The 20,410-nt window shown below is 41.9% G+C and overlaps 1 protein-coding gene across 1 annotated transcript in view; it reads right to left on the bottom strand.

The window, feature by feature from the left end:
- cpo (couch potato) overlaps nucleotides 1–20,410 on the bottom strand; it is a gene marked incomplete at its 5' end in the record, with an annotated part of 47,076 nt that overhangs the window by 5,069 nt on the left and 21,597 nt on the right. Inside the window, 3 exon segments of the mRNA XM_070287534.1 lie at nucleotides 713–775; nucleotides 919–972; nucleotides 1,037–1,114. Coding sequence (XP_070143635.1) covers nucleotides 713–775; nucleotides 919–972; nucleotides 1,037–1,114 — 195 coding nt within the window.

Here is a 20,410-nt window from a genome sequence, read left to right as displayed (position 1 = left end):
TTTTGCCAGAGATGAAAGTGTGTGTGGGGGGGTGGGTGTGGGTGTGATGAGTGTATCGGTTTACGTGTGTGTGTTTGTTCTCTGCGTGTCAAAGAGTTTGGTGGAATGAGCAAATAATAGGGGGAAGATATGCAAATACCATAAACAATAAGATGGGTAACTCACTGAGAAGTTAGAGAGAGAGACAGAGAGAGAGAGAGGAAAGAGATACACAGAGAGAGAGAGATAGTTGGAGAGCGGGATAGCGAGAGCTAGACGGAAAGGGAAACACTTAATGCGATTGAGTGACATGTCAAAGTTGATTTCTTTTCAAATGCAAGCACGTGTTCGTGTGAATCTTTTATGTTTTTGGTTATAGTTTTTGCTATTTTTGTATTTCTTGGTTTATTTGGTTTTTGATTTTTTGTGGGGTGATGCAAGAGGAGCTTGAGACTCGATTTTTGAGCAGCGGCGACGGGGACCTAATGGTATTTAAGCCAGGCAATACGAGTATACAAGTATTTTAATTGTTGTTTCAGTACTTTTCATTTTGGGGTGCTTTACAGTTTGTTGTTGTTAAGAGTGTGTTTGATTTTTGCTGTCGCTGAGTATAGTCATTATCGGACCTTTCTTGTGTTTTCCGACACAAAAAAATGGCAAAGATATCATGGTGTTCCTTTGATTACACAAGGCATATGGCATATAAGGGATTAAACTTTGAGTTAATAATTACCTGGAGGTCCTGTTTGGCGGCCTCAGCTCCGGCTCTTGTATGGAATGTCACGAAGCCAACGGGCTGTGGAAAATATAAGAAATAAATAATTTCAAAAATGTTTAAATAATTTCAAAAATGTTTAAATAATTTCAAGAATGTTAAACTATTGCAAATTAATTATATTTCAATAAATGATGTATTAGGTTTAGAAAGTTTAGACTTACCGATGCCGTTTTGCCATTTTTGCTAGTTACTTTCAAAAGAGATCCTTCATAGCCCTGTTGTCAGAGAAACAATTTTGTGTTAATTTATATATTTAATCTAGATAGTTGTGAAACGCACCTCGTAGGCTCTGAATAACAAATAAAGCTCACGCGGCTTGGCGTCCATGGGCAAGCCGCTGACGAACAGTGTGCGGACCTGAAAATATGCGAAAATAGATAGAGAATGGTTAGATGATTGCTAGATGACAAAAACCAATTTCCTATGATTACGTAATTAAGTTGGAACTGTCACGTTGTGTGCCAGCCCCAATTTTCAACTTCGAATGCGTGTAATGCGCTTTTGTTCTATGTTGGCCTCCTCGCAGCCCTCTCCACCCCATCTTCTCGGTTCACGACCCTTGCCACCCCACCCCACGCACACATAGGGGCCTGGTGGGGGTCACATGTACATACTGATAATGAAACCAAATGGAATAAGCGCCATAAACGCTGAATTCATTATGACAACGCCAGAGACGTGACTCTTGTTGGGGGCCGGGACAGGGGCAGAGTGATTCCAAGGGCGGATAAAAGGGAGCGGCAGCAGGTGAGCCAGGTATGTGTGCTGCAGGGACTAAATGAGTCCCCAGCTCTGACAGCTTTTTATTTTTAACACCTAGGCGAAAATGTTTGAGTTGAGGTGGCAAGCGTTACTCTGAGCGATGTTGAATGTGTGCAACTGGGTTGGATTTTCACCTTTTTCGTTTATTTTCACTCCTTTTTTTTCGGGAGTACATTTTGTGCTGAGAGAGTAAATTTACTTTGTTGCGAGCGAAATGAAAATCATCATTAGCCCAAGGGTGAGATGTTTAAGGATGAATGCAGGAGCCAGGAAAGAGCTTTATGTTCTTTTACATCTCAACATAAGATTGAAAAGAATTTATTATGATAGAAATACGCACCACAATAATTTACTATATTTATTAAACCATTGATCTACTGCTCATTCATTTCAAGTATTTTACTTTCTTCAACTAAACCTATCATCAAAAGCACATATTTGCAGTCTGCTCTCATATAAACTATTAGCAGTTGAACTTATCTCCAGTGAAGTTTATCTTTTTCCCAGCTGCTTGTATTTTTGCTACCCTTTCAGCTGAGCGTACTTCCAACCCTCTTTGAGAGTGTTGTTTAAATTAAAACGTGTTCTATCATTGCCATCTACCTTCTTTTTTGCCGCTTCTGCTCTGCAATCTACTGCCAACTCTGGCCTTGTATGTTTTGAATTTGGCTGTAGAAAAATACAAGCGATACAAGTTCGCTACATGCCATGCATATTGAGTTCGAGTGGAGTTGGGGACCCTCTACCTCTGTACAGTTGAAGTGCACCAGGAACAGGATAAGAAACAACAAGAGCTAATCTTTTAGGGTTCTGTCCTGTCCTTGGCAGGCACCAGAAATGTTCGCAAATTAATTAGCTCAAAAATACCCCCAAACCGCGCTGAAAACAACGAAAACCGGTAAGAAAAGCCGAGGCGCTTGGCTGAGGAAAAGCCTTAGCATGGTCAGTTAAATAGCAATTTAAATTAATTTTTATGCAGTAAGCGGTTTCTGCCACACGGACCTAGCTAATTGAAGGCAATAATGAGTCTGCGGGTGGAAAAGGCAGCCAGCCAAGCAGCCTAATTAGGGGGAGCCAGCCGGGGGGGACGTTGGTGTTGGGGTTAAAAGGCTTTCCGGCTAATGGCAATTGAAATGCAATTATTAAATGCCCCAAAAAGTGCAAATTAACTCAAAGCTAGTGGGGAGGAGATGTTGAAGTTTTTATTCATTTTTTATTTGAGTCCAGTCCCTCCCATTGCCCTTTCCCTGGGGACCAACTCCCCCTATTGGTTTATCTCTGGATTTGGCTTGTGGGCATTGCGGATAGACATTTAGTATTTTGGCAACTTCAACTGCAATTGCAACTCCAACTGTGGCGGCCAACTCTCAACTTCAAATGCAAACTTTGGCTCACACATGCAAGCGACATTATATCGAGTCACTAAGCGAAAACGTTTCTTAATTTACTTGCACATTTTGATTTTTTTATATTTATACATTTTAATAAAAGAAAATGGAGTAGCTCAAGAGTAATTCAGTCATTTTTGTTACTTAGATGAAGATCTAAACCACAAGGAAAATATTTACATATTTGTTGTAACGAAATAGTATTTTTTCCAGTGTCATTCTGCTCTCAAGTTGGTTTCTGAAGCTGATTTCGATGCTGTGGGTGTTCCGTATTCCCGTATCTGTATCTGCATCTGCTGTTGTCGTTGTTGCTGGTGCTCTTTGCGGGTTTGTCTAACTCTCGTTGCCAAAATCCATTTAAATACAGTAGAATTGTTGTTGCTGTGGCTGCTGTTGTCTGTTGGTCAACCTTGCAACTTGGCTCTGATTTTGGCTTGCTAAACATGCACTCCCCCCGTTGTCTCGGCTTGTGTGTTTGTGTTTGCTATTTGCGGTTTGCTGTTTGTTGCCAAGAAGTTAAAGTTCCCCTGCCTCTGACTATTTCATTTGCCGCAACGCCTGTCGCTCCTCGCCCCCTCTGAACACAACCGCTTTGTCAGTTTATATTCCTTAGCCAAACTTTGTTTATAATTATGCTCGATTCCATTTGCTTCTCTTTCCGTCTGCCCGTCCGCAAATAAATGTTCAAACTTTGGTGATTTTGTTGGTTATGGTTGGTATGGTTGTACATTGCGCATACGCAGCGTTGCCCTCATGGAAATACTGCGGTGAGTGAAGTGTCAGCTGACCTTGTCTTATGTATAACATGGCTGGGCCAACATAAGCAGTGCGAATAACAACGTTTATAAATCACTCGGTAGTCGAGTGTTGACTAACAGTAATTACGCATGACAGCGATACGAACACAGGCATATATCCATATATATATATACGAGCAATGCAGCCAGTCACTTACGCCCATTCAACCCTAACGTGGGCGTGGCAATGGCATATAAAAGTAGCCTCCAACCAGCACTTGAACGTGTTACAGCCAGCGCTAAAACTATTTAGCCTTAGCAAATTAACATATTTCCATGCTGGGGCTGTGTAACAACTTTTAAGCTGATTTGTTGCTGATTTTTATCGATTGGCGGCACTTGCACAAAGCCAAGAGCATCGCTTCAATCGCGTTTATTTTCTATAAATAGTTGGCAATTAAACTGCAATTGATGTATGCAAAAACGAATAAACTAGCGAATGGCGAATTGCGAGAAAATTAGAGATTAAAACAACAGTTTTTTGATTGATGCTGATTTATTTGAAAAGTCAATTGATGGAAGCTGATTGGTTATTGCTATATATTTATGCAGGAATTATCATATAAAGCATATTATTTTATTGCCCGTTAGCGATTTTCTTTATTAGATTTGACTTTTTTACTTAAATGAATTCATCAATTATGCCACATATTCTGATTAAACTTTGTTTTATATTAACAAATATGTTTCCAATTATTTGCATTGTGAGGCTGCAATTATTTTAATTTATTAATGTTTGATGTTTGTTTTCTTTGATTATTTCGTCAGTATTTGCGCTTGTTTATTTTCAAAAAGTTGTTTGTATTTTTACTCTTGCATTAAAAGAATATCTATAATTTATTTCAGATTTTTTCAAGCAAATATTTCCACTACATTGACCCCATTTAGTGCAAGCTTGAGGAGGGGTCCGCGCAAGCTTTTGCTTACTTTATTTTTCGTATTTTCCTTTAGAATCGGGTCAGGCAAAAGTCTTTTTAATAGTCTGCAGTATAGTTTTCAATGCCTCAGATTTTTCCTATTCGCCTTATTCTGCTCTACCCTCGACTGTTGGCCAATTAAGTCGAGCATTTAGTCAACTGAAATGCCAGCGGCAAAAAGTTTATGTTACAATTTGTTATTGTTGTATTGTTGGTGCTGCTCTTGTTATTGTTGCCAGCTACTTGTGTTTGCTTAGCTTTTCTTTGCTTTCTCTTCTGCTGCGGGACAACAATAATAACAATAATAGTGGCAACAACAGCAGCATCCCAAGCAAATCTTCAAGTGCCACAGCAGCGACTGTAGAGCACTGAGAGAAATAATATTAATAATTTAATATTAATATTAAAGTTTGTTTTATTTTAGATATTATTTTCTAATTAGTGAAATAATTTGTAATTTTTAATAAATTTATTTAATACAAAACAAGCATTTTCTGCGTATAATCTTCAATTGTTGGTGCCAAAAGGAACGGAGCGATGAGAGAAAAGAACTGCAACTAAATGAGTAAACCGAATGAATGAATGCATGTGGCTTGACTCTTGTTGTGTTCATTGTAGCTGCCGTCTTTTGTTGCCATTGATGTTGCTCTGCAGTTGCTTTGGCGCATTTTGCATGCAAAATGTGAACTGAAGTCAGTGAAAGGATAAACAAGAATTGCAAATTGTTCTGTGTCTTTCTGTCCCTATTCCCCTCCCTGTCTATGCAGCAGTTCTTTTCTTTTCTTTGCCACTGCATTGCAATGTGGAAAACGTTTTGTTCCTTGGCTTTTTTTTCGCGCTGCCATTCGGGTTTGGCATTTAGCTCACGCGTCTGGCAAACATCGCGTATACGCGATGTGGACGGCCCGGCCCTCTTCCCGCTTCTCCTCCGCTCAATTAAGCCTGGTCGAGGTTTTAATCTCTTCACAATCTTACTATTTTTGTCGTTGTTCCTTCGACTGTTGTTTTAGCCTTGGTTTGTTGTTGTTTTGCCTTCGGCTTTGGCTCAGCTTCCAGCCATTGTTTAAGCTTGTTTTCTTGACTTCTCCTCTTCTCTCCTGAGTCCCCTCCCGGTTTGTTTGGTTTCTTTCTAGGAATTTCTTTTCTCTAACAAGACAATCGCGGGAGTGTTGCGGATAATTAGCGCCTGTCGCCATTTTGCATTTAATTAAAGTTTATTTGTGTTGGCCAAATCTTGGCATAAGCCCCGCTCAAAACTAATATTTTAATTGCCAGGGAAACAAGCGATCCACCAAGGGTAGTTAAAGTTTATGCACTGGGAAAAGGGAGAGATTCCCTTAATTTCATATGATCATTACGAAAGTTTATGTGATTCTTTGATATGTATGTAATTGAGTTAAGAAAGTTGCTTATATTTTATATCGAGTTTAAAGCCATTGTCCCTTGTGCACATCTCTGATGCCATTTAAGCTTATTTTACAAATTAGCCCGAATTCTGAATGGGAAAATTTGGAAACTGAGAGGGTGAGAGGCAGTGAGTGAGACAAATAGCTAAAGGCCATGCCACGCCCACCACACAGTGGCTCAGAGTTTTCGTAGCCGGCAACTTTTGATTGCAAATTATTTGCAACACACATACAGACAGCCACATACAAACTCATAGTTACCGAATTTCATACACTGACTGACAAAAGTTTGTTGCCGGCAGCAAAATGTACTTGTTGTTATTATCACTGTTGTTGTTGTCGCTGCTGGCTGGCTTGGCAGTTTGAAAACAACAAAAATTTATAACAAGATAAACCCAGGAAACCCATTTTATGAGAACTGGGAATTGCTGCAGTTAAGGCCAAAGTAGCGAAGGAGCGGCGGGAGCGGGGGATACTCCATGAAATATATAATATCTATAAATAAAACCCTTCCCCTTAAAAATGCACCAACAGCAGCAGAAACTTCAAAATTTTAATAATTAAAACTCATTAACACTTTCACTTGCCAGCGGGTGTAAGGGGCTACGCAGACCTGAGCCCTTGGCCGGACAAAGATTAAATAACAAATGAGCGATGACTTTTCCAGGGCGATGCCGTTGCATACTTTTTGGGGAAAGGCGGGCTTTAGTGCCTCGGTGTTGTGTCAGTTACTCTAGCTTATTAATTATGAAGCGAGCCAAAGCGAAGTCTTCCCTCTCAGCAGCAGCTGCCCCTAATTTATGGAATCTCCTTTAATTGCAATGAACTAACTACCGTATTCAGAGGGTCCGGTAAGCCCCTTTGGCAATTGCTACGTGAAAATCGGCGCAAGGCCTTTAGCACAAAAGTATTAGCAAACAATTCAGCGTTTAGGCCAAGGTAACCAAACAAAACAAATTGTTTCCGCCAGCGAAGCAGAAAGGAACGAAACCAAAAGGAAAATAGTAGCAAAAAAAATGAGCACCAGGAGCGACAAATGACAAAACAATGGAGAAATCCTATGCAAACAAAGGTACTGAGGGGGATTTTTTACCAAGAAATAAATATCCAGGCAATTTGACAAGAACCATTATTCAAAGTGATCTTGCAGAGAATGGAGGCCAGGGGAGAGCGGGAAAGGATTAAGATAAATGGCCAAATGAATGGGAAACTTTCTGCAAAGTTTATTATTGGGACAGTAATTTACTATCATTACTTTAATTAAATTGCAAACAATAATTTGGTCATTTAATATACACCCGTCGTTTATACAATTCACCAGAAAGTTGTGTCATTAATTACTCCTAGGCAGCCAGCCTGCCGTCTTTCATATCTATTTCTGGGTAATTTCGGAAATTCTGACGGCCTGATGATGTTCATTAGCAGAGCTTACTCCTGCCGTCTTGCCCTGCAACTTGCAATTGCAACTTTAGTGTCGTCTAACAAAATGCATATGCGGCGTATACGTGATATGTTGCCACAGCAACAGCAACACTCGCTGCTGCTGGATAACTGTAAACTGCGTCGACATCAGTTAATTAAGATTGAAGTTGCCGCAGTGCCGGGAGGGGATGGGCAACAGCGGAGAAGCAGCAGCAGGAGCAGCAGCAACCGGAGAAGCTAATTTATTATGCCAAAAGTATGTTGTGGCAGGCCGCAGGGGTAAAAAAGAGACAGCGTGTGTGCGCCAAGAGGGGAGGGAGGCAAGGGACAAGGGACACGGGACAAGGGAAATGGGAAAACTGTGCTAAGCTGGTCGTGCGTCGTCTCTGTGTGGGTTTTACAGGTGTTGAAGTGCAGGTGTTAACTGGCAGGTTTAGAGCTGATCAACAGCGTTTTGCTTCTACTGCTAATTAAAGCCATATTATTTTGCCAGCCAATTGAAAACTATAATTGAAAGCTTGTTACCTCCGCAAACTAATAAGTTTCGATGGATGCCACCGCCGCCCCATCCTTTGTTCGCCCTCATTGAGTTTTGTGGGCCAATTTGAAAGTTTGCCACGGGCCACACATTTTTGTTTTCAATTTTCTGCCAAGCTGGGAACAGAGTGAAAAATCAAAACGAATCATCGCATTTTTGGGTCAATCACGGAGACAGAGAAAGGAGGACATGGATTACGTGCCTAGGATATGCTCTTTCTGCCTCTGCCTCTTTCCGTGTCCTCTCTTCCCACTCTGCCTGTGCCAGATTTGAGCCATCTTTTTGGTTATCCTCGGGCTAACGAGCGCCTGTCCTGCACTACTTTCGTTACTTTTCCGGCATGTCCTGTTCTGCTCCGATTGACCAAACAACAGGGCACGCATATTAAACACGCCCCGCCCCGACCCGGCTCGCTCCTCCTGCCGCTTAAATAAATAATGTTGACCTAAGCAGCGCTGCGGCTTTTCAATCAAAGCCAGTTCAAAAGCTTGCCTTCAAGTGCAGGAAAAAATGGGAGAAAGGAACTTGGCAGTCCGCTTCTTTCCGGAACTTGCTTCAATGCGGTTGTTTAATGATTTGTCCCAATTCGTGTCCTTGCAGCAAAACATTTGCATATTCCCTTTACAAATTGATTTTGTTGCTGCTGCTGCTGCTGGCTGATTGTTTTTGATAATTAGTTTTGTCGCTAGAAAATAACATTTTTATTGCACAAACAATTTTGATGATATCAATTTTTAAGCAAGTCACCGAGGACATGCAACAATAAAAACATTTTTGTATCCTTGTAGAAGTTCATTTCGCATTTACCGCAAAACAACAATGAAATTCCAACTGAATTATTGAAGAGCTGACAATTATCCAGAGCCAATGTGTCCGCCAGAGTGCGTGTGTCAGGATGACAATTAAACATCGGCCCTGTGAATTGTTGTCAAGCTGTTGTTCGCCAAAATGTTGCTCCACAAATATGTAATTAAATATTTATAAATGTTATTTACGCATTCGGTCAGGTTAAGTGCATTGGGCTGGGGCGAGGAATTACCGTGCCAGTCGTAGGCGTATTGTGGCCAGATCCGTCCATAACTATTTGAATTGCTGATTTGTCGTGGCCCAATATAAATATCTAAGGCAAACTTAATTTTGTTAGATAAACAATCGAAGGGAAATGCAAATTGCCGAGTCAATCGAAAAGAATTTATCTCAATTTACATAATACAATTTGCTGAGGTCAAGGAATATGGACTATCAGGGAGACAATTATATTGCGGGTTTTGATTTCTTTGAAAGTTTTTGTTTTTAAAACAGAAAATATAAGCAATTTGTTTTGTAAGCTAATTATTCTTAAAGTTTCTTCTTTGATAAAAGTTGGCCCTAGCTAACCAAAGATTTCAATAATGTAGTTTCATAAATTCTTAAATATTTCCTTATTAACTTTTTCCAGATGAGCATTTGATTCTTAGTTTACTGTAAAATCACTAAAAGTTGTAAAAAACAGTTCAACAGTTCAACAGTTTCTTAAATTTTCTTAGTTTTTTTTTTAGCCTTCTTTTACGTTTTTGGCAACCAAATTTGAGGTGGTTCTTGTGGCTGCTGCCTTTATGGCCAGACGGAGCGACCGCAAATTAGGCAAAACTTTTCGCCCCTCGCATTTTGAGAATTTCTGGCGACTCTCCCCTTATTTTATTTATTTTTTGTTGCCATTGTTGAGGAACTTTATTAGCCAGTTGGCAGGTGGCCAAACGGAAACAAAGAGAATCTTAAACTTGCAGCAGGATCTGTTGCAGCTGGGGGTTTTTGGCTTAAATATTCATCCGTTTCTGTGCCTTTCAAGGCCTTTTCGGGGGGCTATTTATAGAGATAAATGTGAGAACAGCAGTTTTACACCCACTTGAGCTGCCATCGATGTGCACACGCATCTAATCCCCCACACACCCCTCGTGCCCTCGCCCCCCTCCCGCTTGTCATTCACAATTAGCCGCTTGGCTAAAAATAAAAGCGTTAGAAGGGGTACATATATGGTATTGGGGATGTGAGATGGGGCAGTGCTTCAAACTGACTTGGGGCTAAAACGGGTTTGACAGCGTGTGACAATACAGAGGCACTGGCAACACCAGCACGCTGGCAGACACTTCAGCGGGCACTTGGGAGAGCGAGAGGGATGGCGTTAGCCAGCGCTTAGCATATTTTTTCGAAGCTGCAGAGAAGGACAGAAACACTTGGACACAAGGATTTAAGTGTCCTTCAGTCTATTTGGATACTTTGCATTTTCTACCGTTTTTTCAGCTTTCTTTTTTTGTGTGTGTGTGTTTTTTTTTTTTTTTGCTTTGCTGTTGTTTGCTAAATGTGCTCTATTTTTGAGCCAAAGGGGGAGGGAGGGGCGAAGACGAGGCTGGCTCACACACAGACAATGCCACTTTGGCTAATGAAATGCAAACGCCAAGGCAAAGCCATGTCCTGGTGTGAGTGTGTGCGGGAGTATGAATATTTATATGAACAGGAGGAGTGTGTGCCAGTGTGAGTGTGTGGGGGAGTGCTTGCATAGGTGTAGCTGGAAAATAGCTGGAAAAACACGGCCAGCACTAACAAGAGAGAATCTTCAGCTGCCGCATTAATATTTATGCTCAGGAGCTGTTAGAAGCTGGAACGCATACCGGATTCATAACAGTTTGCAAAGCGTTTAAAGAGCTTGTTAAAGCGAATTGTTTTTGGTTCCAATTATAAGGATCACGGTATTTATTTTCTAAAGCAGAAAGGTGTTAGCTCTAACTCATTTTGAAAACAGGTTAAACTTAAGACTGCTTTTAAGATAACTTCTTTTAAACCCTTCTATTACAGATACGAGCCGAAGTTAGGCCACCATTACTTAGCGGAGGGCACAACTTTACAGGTAATTTTTAGATATTTATGTTCTTTGAACTCTTCATTATATATTAAATACTTGTACTATTACCATGAATGAAATTAAATAAAACGCTTAAAGGATTCTCGACTTATTTTCGTTTAAATAAATGTGCATCCTTTTAATAAAATTAAACCAAACTGTTTTTTGTGAAACAATAAAATCCAATTCAAAGGGATTACAAAAGTAATTTTATAGCAGAATTCGTTAAGTGAAAATAAGCGGATTTAATATGGTATTGAAATCATTACAGCTATAATGGGGAAATAAATTAATAAAATCGAATTGTAAATTTCAGCCTGTACAAAGATAATGACAAAAAATTTAAAAGGTAATAGAAATTCCACAAAAAACACTTCCTTGTCTCTGCACCAATTTACACTAAGCAACTTCCCGACTTTGAGAGTCCTTTGAACCAATAAAACTTTTGCTTTCCGAAAAAAAAACGAAAACTGTATAACTAAAATGATTCCTGAAAGTTGAAAGGTGAAATTTCCGCCCCTTTGACGGCTGCCAATTTGATTTGCAAATTGGAATCTGAAATCTGGTTTCGAAATTAGTTGGGCCAGAGGTCGAACTCCTCTGCCCCAAAGTTCAAGTTGGGGTTAGGAGTCGATGATTTTAATTAGCGATCTGAGTGGGGGAGCGGGCTGTGACAAGTGATTTATTCGCTGATTTATTCATAAACTGCAACTTGAGGCAAATGTTTGCGGAGCCCCGGGAATATTTGATTGGGTGCAAATAAAGAGTTGCAAATGCATTTGAAATATTCCGCATATTTATTTTTATTTATTCTGCTTTTTCTGCTCGGTCGGGCAAATTAATTGAAATTAATTACTTCATTTGTTACTGCATTTCCGAAATGGCCAGCAGCGAGAAAATTGTGTTTTTCTGTATTTCTCTTTTTTTCATGTAGTTCCTTGCTGACTTGCAATTGAATTAAATTAAAATCTTCACGTACAAATATTTGGCTTTAATGTCATTCATTTCCGTACGCATGATTGTGTTGTGATTAACGAGCCATTTAAGAGATCGGTTTTTACCCAAAGTTTTTCTTAAACCGTTCATGAACTTGAATCGCACAGCACACAGACGGAGAACGGGATAGATCCAATGGCCAATGGCCATCCAATTGAGTTTTTATTGCACAAATATCGACACAAACAAGCGCGTAATTGAGTCCGCACACCTACGCTCTTATCCCCAACATATTGAACAAATAGTTCGCATAGCATAAAAGTGCAGCAGGATGAACAAAAATGAGGAGGATGCCAGAAAAAAGAAGAAAGAAAAGTGTTGTTTGGTCAACGAATCAGGAAGGACTTGCCAAATGTTTGTTCCGAATTAGGAAACATTTTGGCAACGAAAAAATATAGTGGTTTTTAAAAAGAGTATTGTTAATGGGTCTCATTTTTGACAAGAACCAGTAATATTTCATGTACTTCAATCATTTATAGAACCTTAACATTTTAGGAGATATTTTAATTGACAAGTTTTTTAAGAGCGATTATTGCTTCAATCAATTTGTCATCAAATTAAGCTGCTCCCTTCGCATGGTGAGTGTATAAAATAACATTTTTTTTTATTGGCTGGTCGACAATTGCGATGACAGCTAGTATCCCCTCTGCTTCCTGTTCCCTCCTCCTTGCCTCCTTTTCTCTTTTCCGTTTCCCCCGCATATCGCTGTGTCAATAGACATCAAAAATGAAAATTGTAATGCGAACATTTCGGCAAACGCAGACCCAACTCGCTCCCGGAATTTGTCCGGTTCGTCAGGCAGTGTGGATATAACATGGCGGCGGCGGGTATCCTGCTGGAAGCACTGTCCCGCCCGTTTGTTGTTTTTATGCAGTTCCCCTGGATCCTCCTTCCGCCACTTGCCACCGCCCTTTGCTGACTGGTAGTAGTTGGCCATATTGACAGCGGCAAATTCATTAATGTCAGTCGCGCAAGCAGGTCGAGGGGAACTGCGAGCAGGCAGGTATTGTTGCAGCTCCGACGGTCCTGGCAGCCACTCCCACACCCATCCACCGCCTTCGGTAATCCAAGTTTATATTTCTGGACGCCATTGTTAAATGGTTTGCATGCACAGAGGCAGCCGAAAGGGTGTGGCGCCCGGCGGGTTCGGGGGCCACTGCAGAGTGAGTTATTGGAGCACCGCGCTGAAGGCAGGATGCAGGACAATGCGCGTAATGAAGTGACAGCTTTATTGACAAATAAATTCTGTTTGACAACACTCAGCGTGAAGGAAAATTCCCGTAAAAAACTATTGAAAACACTGGAATACACTTCAACCCGACTGGTGGCCAATTGTGCAATTTGCTTTGATCTTTGGCTGTAAAATAAATTGCGTAAATATAACAAATGGCCAAAGGGAGCCCAGGGCGAGGCGAGGAGAGTTTCATTTAAAATTCAAATCATTGGAGAGATGATGGTCCGTTGAGCTGTGGAGTTAGATGGCGATGGCGATGGGCCACAAACATTGCATCACTCAGCGAGGAGTGCACACAAAAACAAACTACAATCGCTCTGGCGGTGCAGTTGCAATTTCAGTTTCAGTTTGCGACGTGGCGCCATGAATTATGCAACAAATGTGCAGATTAAACACAAAATACCAGAGCACTTAAAATGCTCCGAATAACTAATCCAACTGGGGGACAAGGGTATGCGGCTGCGGATGCTAGATTGGCATCCGCCATTCGACTCGACGACAATGCCAACTGGGATAAATCTACTCCGGAATGTCATTAGCCAGCCGAAGCGTCGAAGGACGACACATCGACAGAGGCAGTTATAATTGTTTAAATTATTTACCCAAATAATAAATTGGAAATGGAAGCCAAAACTAGAAAGCCTGTCGCAAACACCTCCCTAAGAGGAATGAGTGAGGGACTTAAGGAGCTTAGGACTTCTCAGGAAAGTATTCCCGGAAGAATGTAGAAGACTTAGTAACACAATTCGAAAGGTATCTCCTATAATCGCCTAGGTTGCTCTTTAATTAAGTTTGCATAAGATGTGCAGAGACAGGAAGTCATAATAATACATTGTATTATGTGCTGCTAAGGAATGTGTATCTGCAAAATATTTTGAATACTGCAATAGCATTGTATTTAATAGCAAAGTGCGTCATCCAGCTAGTCGCCAAATTGACTGAACAAACAGCTGTCACACATTAAATGAGCTGAGTATTAATTCCATTAGCACTTGGGATAATTCTATTGATCATTTAAAATGTTGTTTTTAAATTAGTAAATTTAGGATTATTATAAAAGTGCTAGGAATATCGAGCAACTAAATATAAATTTCCATTAAACAAGGCTAACTTGGTAACTAAGAAGACTTTTTGACATAAGGTAGGTCAAGTTAAAAGGTTTGCTATGATGCTAGCTTATGTAGATAACAACTTTAACGGTTTAAGATTATACAGTCAAGGTTGTCTACTTTTCTAGCCTTCGGCTTATAGAAGTCTCTCCATAAAGAGAAATAACTTGCTATAAGTCGTAGTAGATGTTGTATCATCGTTTAATTTCAATGACAAGTTCTCCCATCTTATCTGATTCATTTGAAACATTTTCCCAACTCACCAGATAAGTTTAGTTGAATTCCAGCTCAGTCCCAGATCATCGCCAAGTGGAGCTTTGTCTGAAGCCCCACATCTTTGCGGCAACTATCCACACTGGGCATGTTACTACATCCAAGTGTTCTTCCCGACAATTGCAAAACTCAATCTCGAACCGCAAGATGAAGACATTTTTCATCCATGAGAGTGTGAGAGCGCGAGAGTGTTGGAGTGTTTATCCCTTCATGTGTGTGTGTGTGTGTTTAGCCTCAAGGATAACTCGCCTGGCTGTGATTTTTGCGGCGGGAAGGAATGGAATGTCGCCCAGCGCGTTTGTTTGTTTGTTTGCACGCCGGAATCCCAAACTGTCTGTCTGTCTGTCGGTCGCATTTTATCTTTCGCCTTTTTATGGGCAACCATTTTTTTTATCGCTTAACGTGGCTGAGTTGATAGACCACCAGCAGCCACCAGCCACGGCCACCAGGCACCGCCCTATCCATCTCCCGGCTTATCTTCCCAGCGACGTTTTGTAGCAATTTTTATTGTTTTTGTGCCGCCATCGCCTGGAGTTTTGGCTTTTATCTGCCAGGGGATAAGGGGGAATTCGGGGCTAAGGGTGCAGGGAATAGGCTCTGAGCTAGAGCTTTGCCGGCGATAAGGGCGCCAAAGAGCTTCGGGCTGGCCAAACGTTGAACGATTTATTTTCTATTTGTTGCCTGCGAAATGAACTCAAAATTAAATCAGCCGCAGTAGCTAGCAGGCAGCTAGCAAAGAGTTTTCCGATCGAATGCGGGCCATATTTTCAGGCTCAGCACGTACATTCGAGTAGGCACAGCCACAGCCAACTGCACCCGGCTCCTTCATTCATTGTCCTGGCAAACAACGTGGAAATCCTTGCCCTGGAGACGCAGTCGTGGCAACTGCAGCAGCAGTTGGCTGCTTGATTTTTATGCGATTTCCAGCTTATTTCACAAATTTCGCGCCAGTTTGGGAATCAGGCTGAGCGCCCAGTCACGTTCCTCCAACCCGAAAGCCTCAAAGCCTCATCAATATTATGGCCTTCCCCCCGCCTGTGGGATTCGGAATTATGATGCAGTAAATTTTATGCCCATTTCCCCGGAGGTGGGGATAAAAAATATATAAATGCATATACATAATGGAACATCAAATGGCAGCTGACGACATTGAGTGACAATGAAAATGCAACCAACAAGACTTCACCAGCGGCTGTCAGTTGCATGTCAAGCTGGCAAACTGGTAGCTGAGAAACTGAGAAAGAGAAACAAACAGGGACAAAGAGGCTGGGACTGGGACTGGGATTGGGATTGGGATCGGAAAATGGAGATGGAGACGGACCGAGAGTGCCAGTGGATTTCCCCGACGTCTGACAGCAGGCGACAAAAGGCAAATGAAGCAAACTCTTAAAAGCCACAGCCAAAACGCATACACCCCAAGCTGGGTGTGCAGTCACAAAAAATTGTGTACAAGCAGCATTTTTCACACCCCTGGCTTTTCTTTCTTGCCATTTTTCTTTTTCCTGAAAATGTGTTTTCTTGGCAAGAAAGCCAAGCCAAAGTGCGCGACATGTGCAAACTTCTTGCACTTTTTCCCTGCTCGAAACTTTATTGGATTTTCCACACAAAAAAGTGTCAGGCGAAATTTTGAAGCTAAGCTGCCGACTTGGGTTTACTTCTCGCTTGAGCTGCGGATCTAGGTGTAATGCATATCCCGACAACTCATATCGTATCTCAGGCATACACACTCTTTCCTAATCATTTCAAATCAATCAGAGGCTATAACTATGCCCAGGTAGCCAGTGGCAACCTCCTTCGTCCTCCGGATAAATGAGGAATGTGCGTGTTCCACTCGAAGCCACTCGGCAGTTGAGATGGCAGAAATTTAATCAAGTTTCCACGCTTCACGATTGATGTGCATATAAATCAACTTAATACCGGCCTGAGAGCGCGGCAATCATAAGCGACAAGCACCGTGTCAAACGGTGCGTATGCGTGATCTCTGTCAAAGGAACACTCTAAATGCTTTGTGTTTCTTGGAAGGAACTTGATGATTTTGCTGTTAGAAAATGTGGAGAAAAGGCTCGTTCTAATAATGCAAGTTTAGTTTGATATTAAGAAGAGGTGTGACTATATACTCGCTGTTGGAGGTTCATTTCCGCGCATTACGTATACGCAGTGGTGGTTACCAGCCACAGAATTGGCTGCCACATGAGGAAACCTTGAGTCGCGCCGCCCGACCACCGTTCTGATGGCATTTCCCAATCAACGCCAATCAAATCAATGCCGTCTAATGGCATTAACCCATCAACTTCAGTGTCAGGCTCCGGTCGCCCGGCTCCGTACTCATATGCATCCCTGCTTTCCAATCGAGTCCCCCTCCCGCTGGCTGACTGAAGTTTTCCACTCTTGCACTTGTCGTTTTTGCCTCGATTCGTGCAACTCTTGTGCAAACTTTGCTTTGATTCGATCAGGAAATGTTTTGCCCGTTTTTTCCGCCTGTACATGTTTTTCCTTCCGTTTTTTGCTGCCAGCCGTGCTTGGTTCTGTTCTGTAATTTTGCCAACAGCCCGCAGTGACCTGGCCAAATTGTATTTGACCGAAACGTCAGCGACATCGGCCAACGACATTTGCAATATTCAAGGGTTGCCCCCGCCATATGGAAATTGGTCGGATTCAGACTTGGGCCAACTTTAAGCGCAAGTTGCGTCCAAGAATTATACTTTCGGGAGCGGATAAAAGGTCTGGGCGAAACGTGCCGAAATGCCAAATCACGTAACACCTCATTGAGCTCATTAAATGGCCACGCTGGGGTTAATCCGAGGCGACGCCTTAAAGGTTCCTGAAATTTTAAACCGTTCGCCGGCGCTGTCATAAAAGTTGTTTGCCAGAGCTTAACGACTGGCGAAAGGCGTCCAGCGGCTTATGAAACATTAAACAAAACAGCTTGACGGGTCGGACGGACGGGGTCTGCGGTGTTTGCCTGTCATGTTATTGATGAAATGTTGTCAGGCGAATTTTTCTTGTTCGCCGCCTCTTTTTATTTCGTATCCTGATGAGCGGAAAACTATGGCAACAACAAACAAAGGACAGAGAGACAGCCGGCAGGCGCCTGAAAACACATAAAATTTTAAAGGGGGATGTACTTCGGGCGGTTGCCTAGCAATTCGGCAGACACGAAAATTTAATAGCCTCCACAACAGCTCCAAACTTGATGGGCCAAAAAGTTGTGGGGCTGAGGGTGCATTAAGGGGGCTGTGCAACAAAATTTTCAACACTTGCCGAAACATGTCATGAATGCGAACATGAGGCGACGTGGCCAAAAAAGAGGAGAGCTATCGAGAAGGGGGGGAATGTTCGGGCATAAAGTGGAGCACCCACCCACACACGTGACAGGAACCGGCTTCGTGGGCTCAAAGTAGTTTGTCATAAAAAGGAAGAGGACCCGGCGAGGCTCTGGGAAGAGCGATAAACAAACAGCCGGGGAGCATTAAAATTACATAATGCTCTAGCATATTGTTCTACAACATTTTGGCACAAAAAGACGGCGAGGGAAGCCGGTTCAATGAACCAAATAGGAACTCAAAGATGGCATTTTGGCACCCCTTGGGTCCGCGTTGTAATTCGACTTTTGGCAAGCCGAGAACCGAAAATTTAATGCCAAATGCCGAGTGCAATTTTTAGCATCAAATTGCAATTAATCAGCGACCTAGTCAAGGGACCAGCAAATCTCCTTCAAACTTGCTTTATTCGCCACAGTCTGAGTCTTTTTTCTTTCCCCTATCTGTGCCACTTGTGTCGCCTTCCCTCTCCATATGTGCAACATTTGCACTTGTCGACGGGGGAACCGAACTGTTGACAGCGATAAATGTCCTCGCATTTATAATAATTTGCGACTAATTTATTGCCCGGCACATTCCCTTCCTCGCCGAGTTCGTTTTCGCTTCGGCTGATCGGCGGGGAATTATGTGCTTATATGCTTATAGAGCGTGATGTATTTGGGCGGACTTACAGATGGCCGCAATAAATGAAATTGATGTTGTACATACCTGCAACGAGAGGAGAAGAAAAGAGTAAAATTAGAATTTTGAATTTGATTTTGGGTTAAGGGAAAACACTCAAGTGATATTAGTGGTCTCACTTAAAGATCAAGTAAGGCCACAAAAACAAGGAATATAGATGCGATTGATGCACTTTTAAAACACATTGTAATCTTAAGTTCTTTCGTTTTAAAAATATATTTAAAAACTTTTCAAGAGCCCATGATTTATGCAGAAATCCTTTACTTTATACATGCCACCATCCACCGAGTTCTCTGTATTTATGCACATTGTCACATAAATCTCTTGCATATGCATTGAAATGTGTCTAATGGGAGTTAAAGTTGCCATAAATAAGAGGCAGTGCCCACAGTTGGAGTGGGGAGTCCTATCTTAAAGAGCTCCTGGAAGTGGAGGGGCAGGCGTAGGGACAAGGACTTGTGTACGCACGTTCTCTCCTGGACACATGTACAACAACCACTGGGTAATAACTGTCCTCGCTGCTCGGCGATGCTGTTGCTTGTCCTGTTCGAGGGTGTTCCCCCCGCCACCTTTGCCACCACTGCCCAGTTTCAGTTTCAGTGCCTGTTCTCAGCTCGGCTTCCGTCTGCCTGGCACAACATATTTCGTATTTTATGCAATGCGCCGCATAAAACTTTGCGCTTAAACCCTCCTGGCAAACACTCAGCGACATGCAGAGAGAAAAAGTAATTGAAACTTAAAAAACTGAAGAAATAAGAAATAACTATTTAAATACATTTATAGTTTTACAAAAACGTCAACAGTGGGAGCTATTTTCATTAATAAAATATTTATTTTACTTCAACAAATTCTTTTCGAGTCAAGTTTCTCTCAGTGCGGAGACTGACCAAAGTCCCCGGACACTCACCCACGTATTATCCCTGCGACCCATATCTCCTCCTGCAGGAGTCCTGTGCCCGCCCCCCCCTTCGGAAGTCCGTCAAGCAAGTGCCTCGACACATTTGGCACGGTTCGTTGGGGGCGCGTGACATGTATATGAGAAATTATACCGTTGACTGCCCCTTTCGAGTTCCGAGGATGGATGCATGTGGCACACGCTGCTGTTTTCATGCTCGACTGGCTCTACCCACCGCCATTTTGGCGATGGCGATGGCATTTTGTTCGATTTTCCTTTGCCGGCGACGTTTTTGCACCTTTTTCGGCTGGGGAATAATTTATTATTGTTGTTGGTGGCTGGCAACTCCTTCGCTTTTTCCGAGTTTTTCCCCGACAAATGCATAATTCTTACTTTTCGCTTGGCCACAAGCTTTACTCCTCTGCTTTTCCTCTTGGCCTTTGGACTTTGGTCTCTTAATTCACTGCCGGACATGTCGTGGTAATGAAATTATTTGTCAGCGTAAATGATTTTTTGCCGCCCTTAAAGGTGCACTTTCAGCTTATGCTTCTCTGATTTTATGGAACTTTTTATTCCGTTTCTGCTTTTGGCGGCTCTATGTAAATTTTTAATGCGCAAGTTGCAACAATTTGCCCAAATATTTGGACGGAACGGGGATTTCCCCGTGGAGAATCCACCTCGCAGCTCGCTCGCAATCACTTTAGGCATTAAAATATTAATAACAATTTTGTGATGCATATTTTCAGGCTGATGCGCTGGGAGTCAACACCAAAAGCAGCAGCAGCAGCAGCAAAAACTATCAGTGGAGGAAGGGTAAAACAAATTGACAAAATGCAAATCAGCAAAAGGGTAAACTGTTTTTTCTATATATCCAAACTTTCACCGGGGAATGTGTGACCAACGAGAGGCTTTGACATCGGATCAGTGTGGTTTATTTTTCAGAGGGAGTGGTATTAAAGCTGCCTGACTTTTAGTGTTTTAAACTGAACCATTTTCATATAGGATTTACTTGGTTTATTTCTGATTTTTCTTCATTT

The sequence above is a fragment of the Drosophila kikkawai genome, chromosome 3R (assembly GCF_030179895.1).
Source record: "Drosophila kikkawai strain 14028-0561.14 chromosome 3R, DkikHiC1v2, whole genome shotgun sequence".
Classification (NCBI taxonomy): domain Eukaryota; kingdom Metazoa; phylum Arthropoda; class Insecta; order Diptera; family Drosophilidae; genus Drosophila; species Drosophila kikkawai.
Note: the sequence above shows the minus strand (reverse complement) of the source record. Positions and strands in the feature narration are given on the sequence as shown.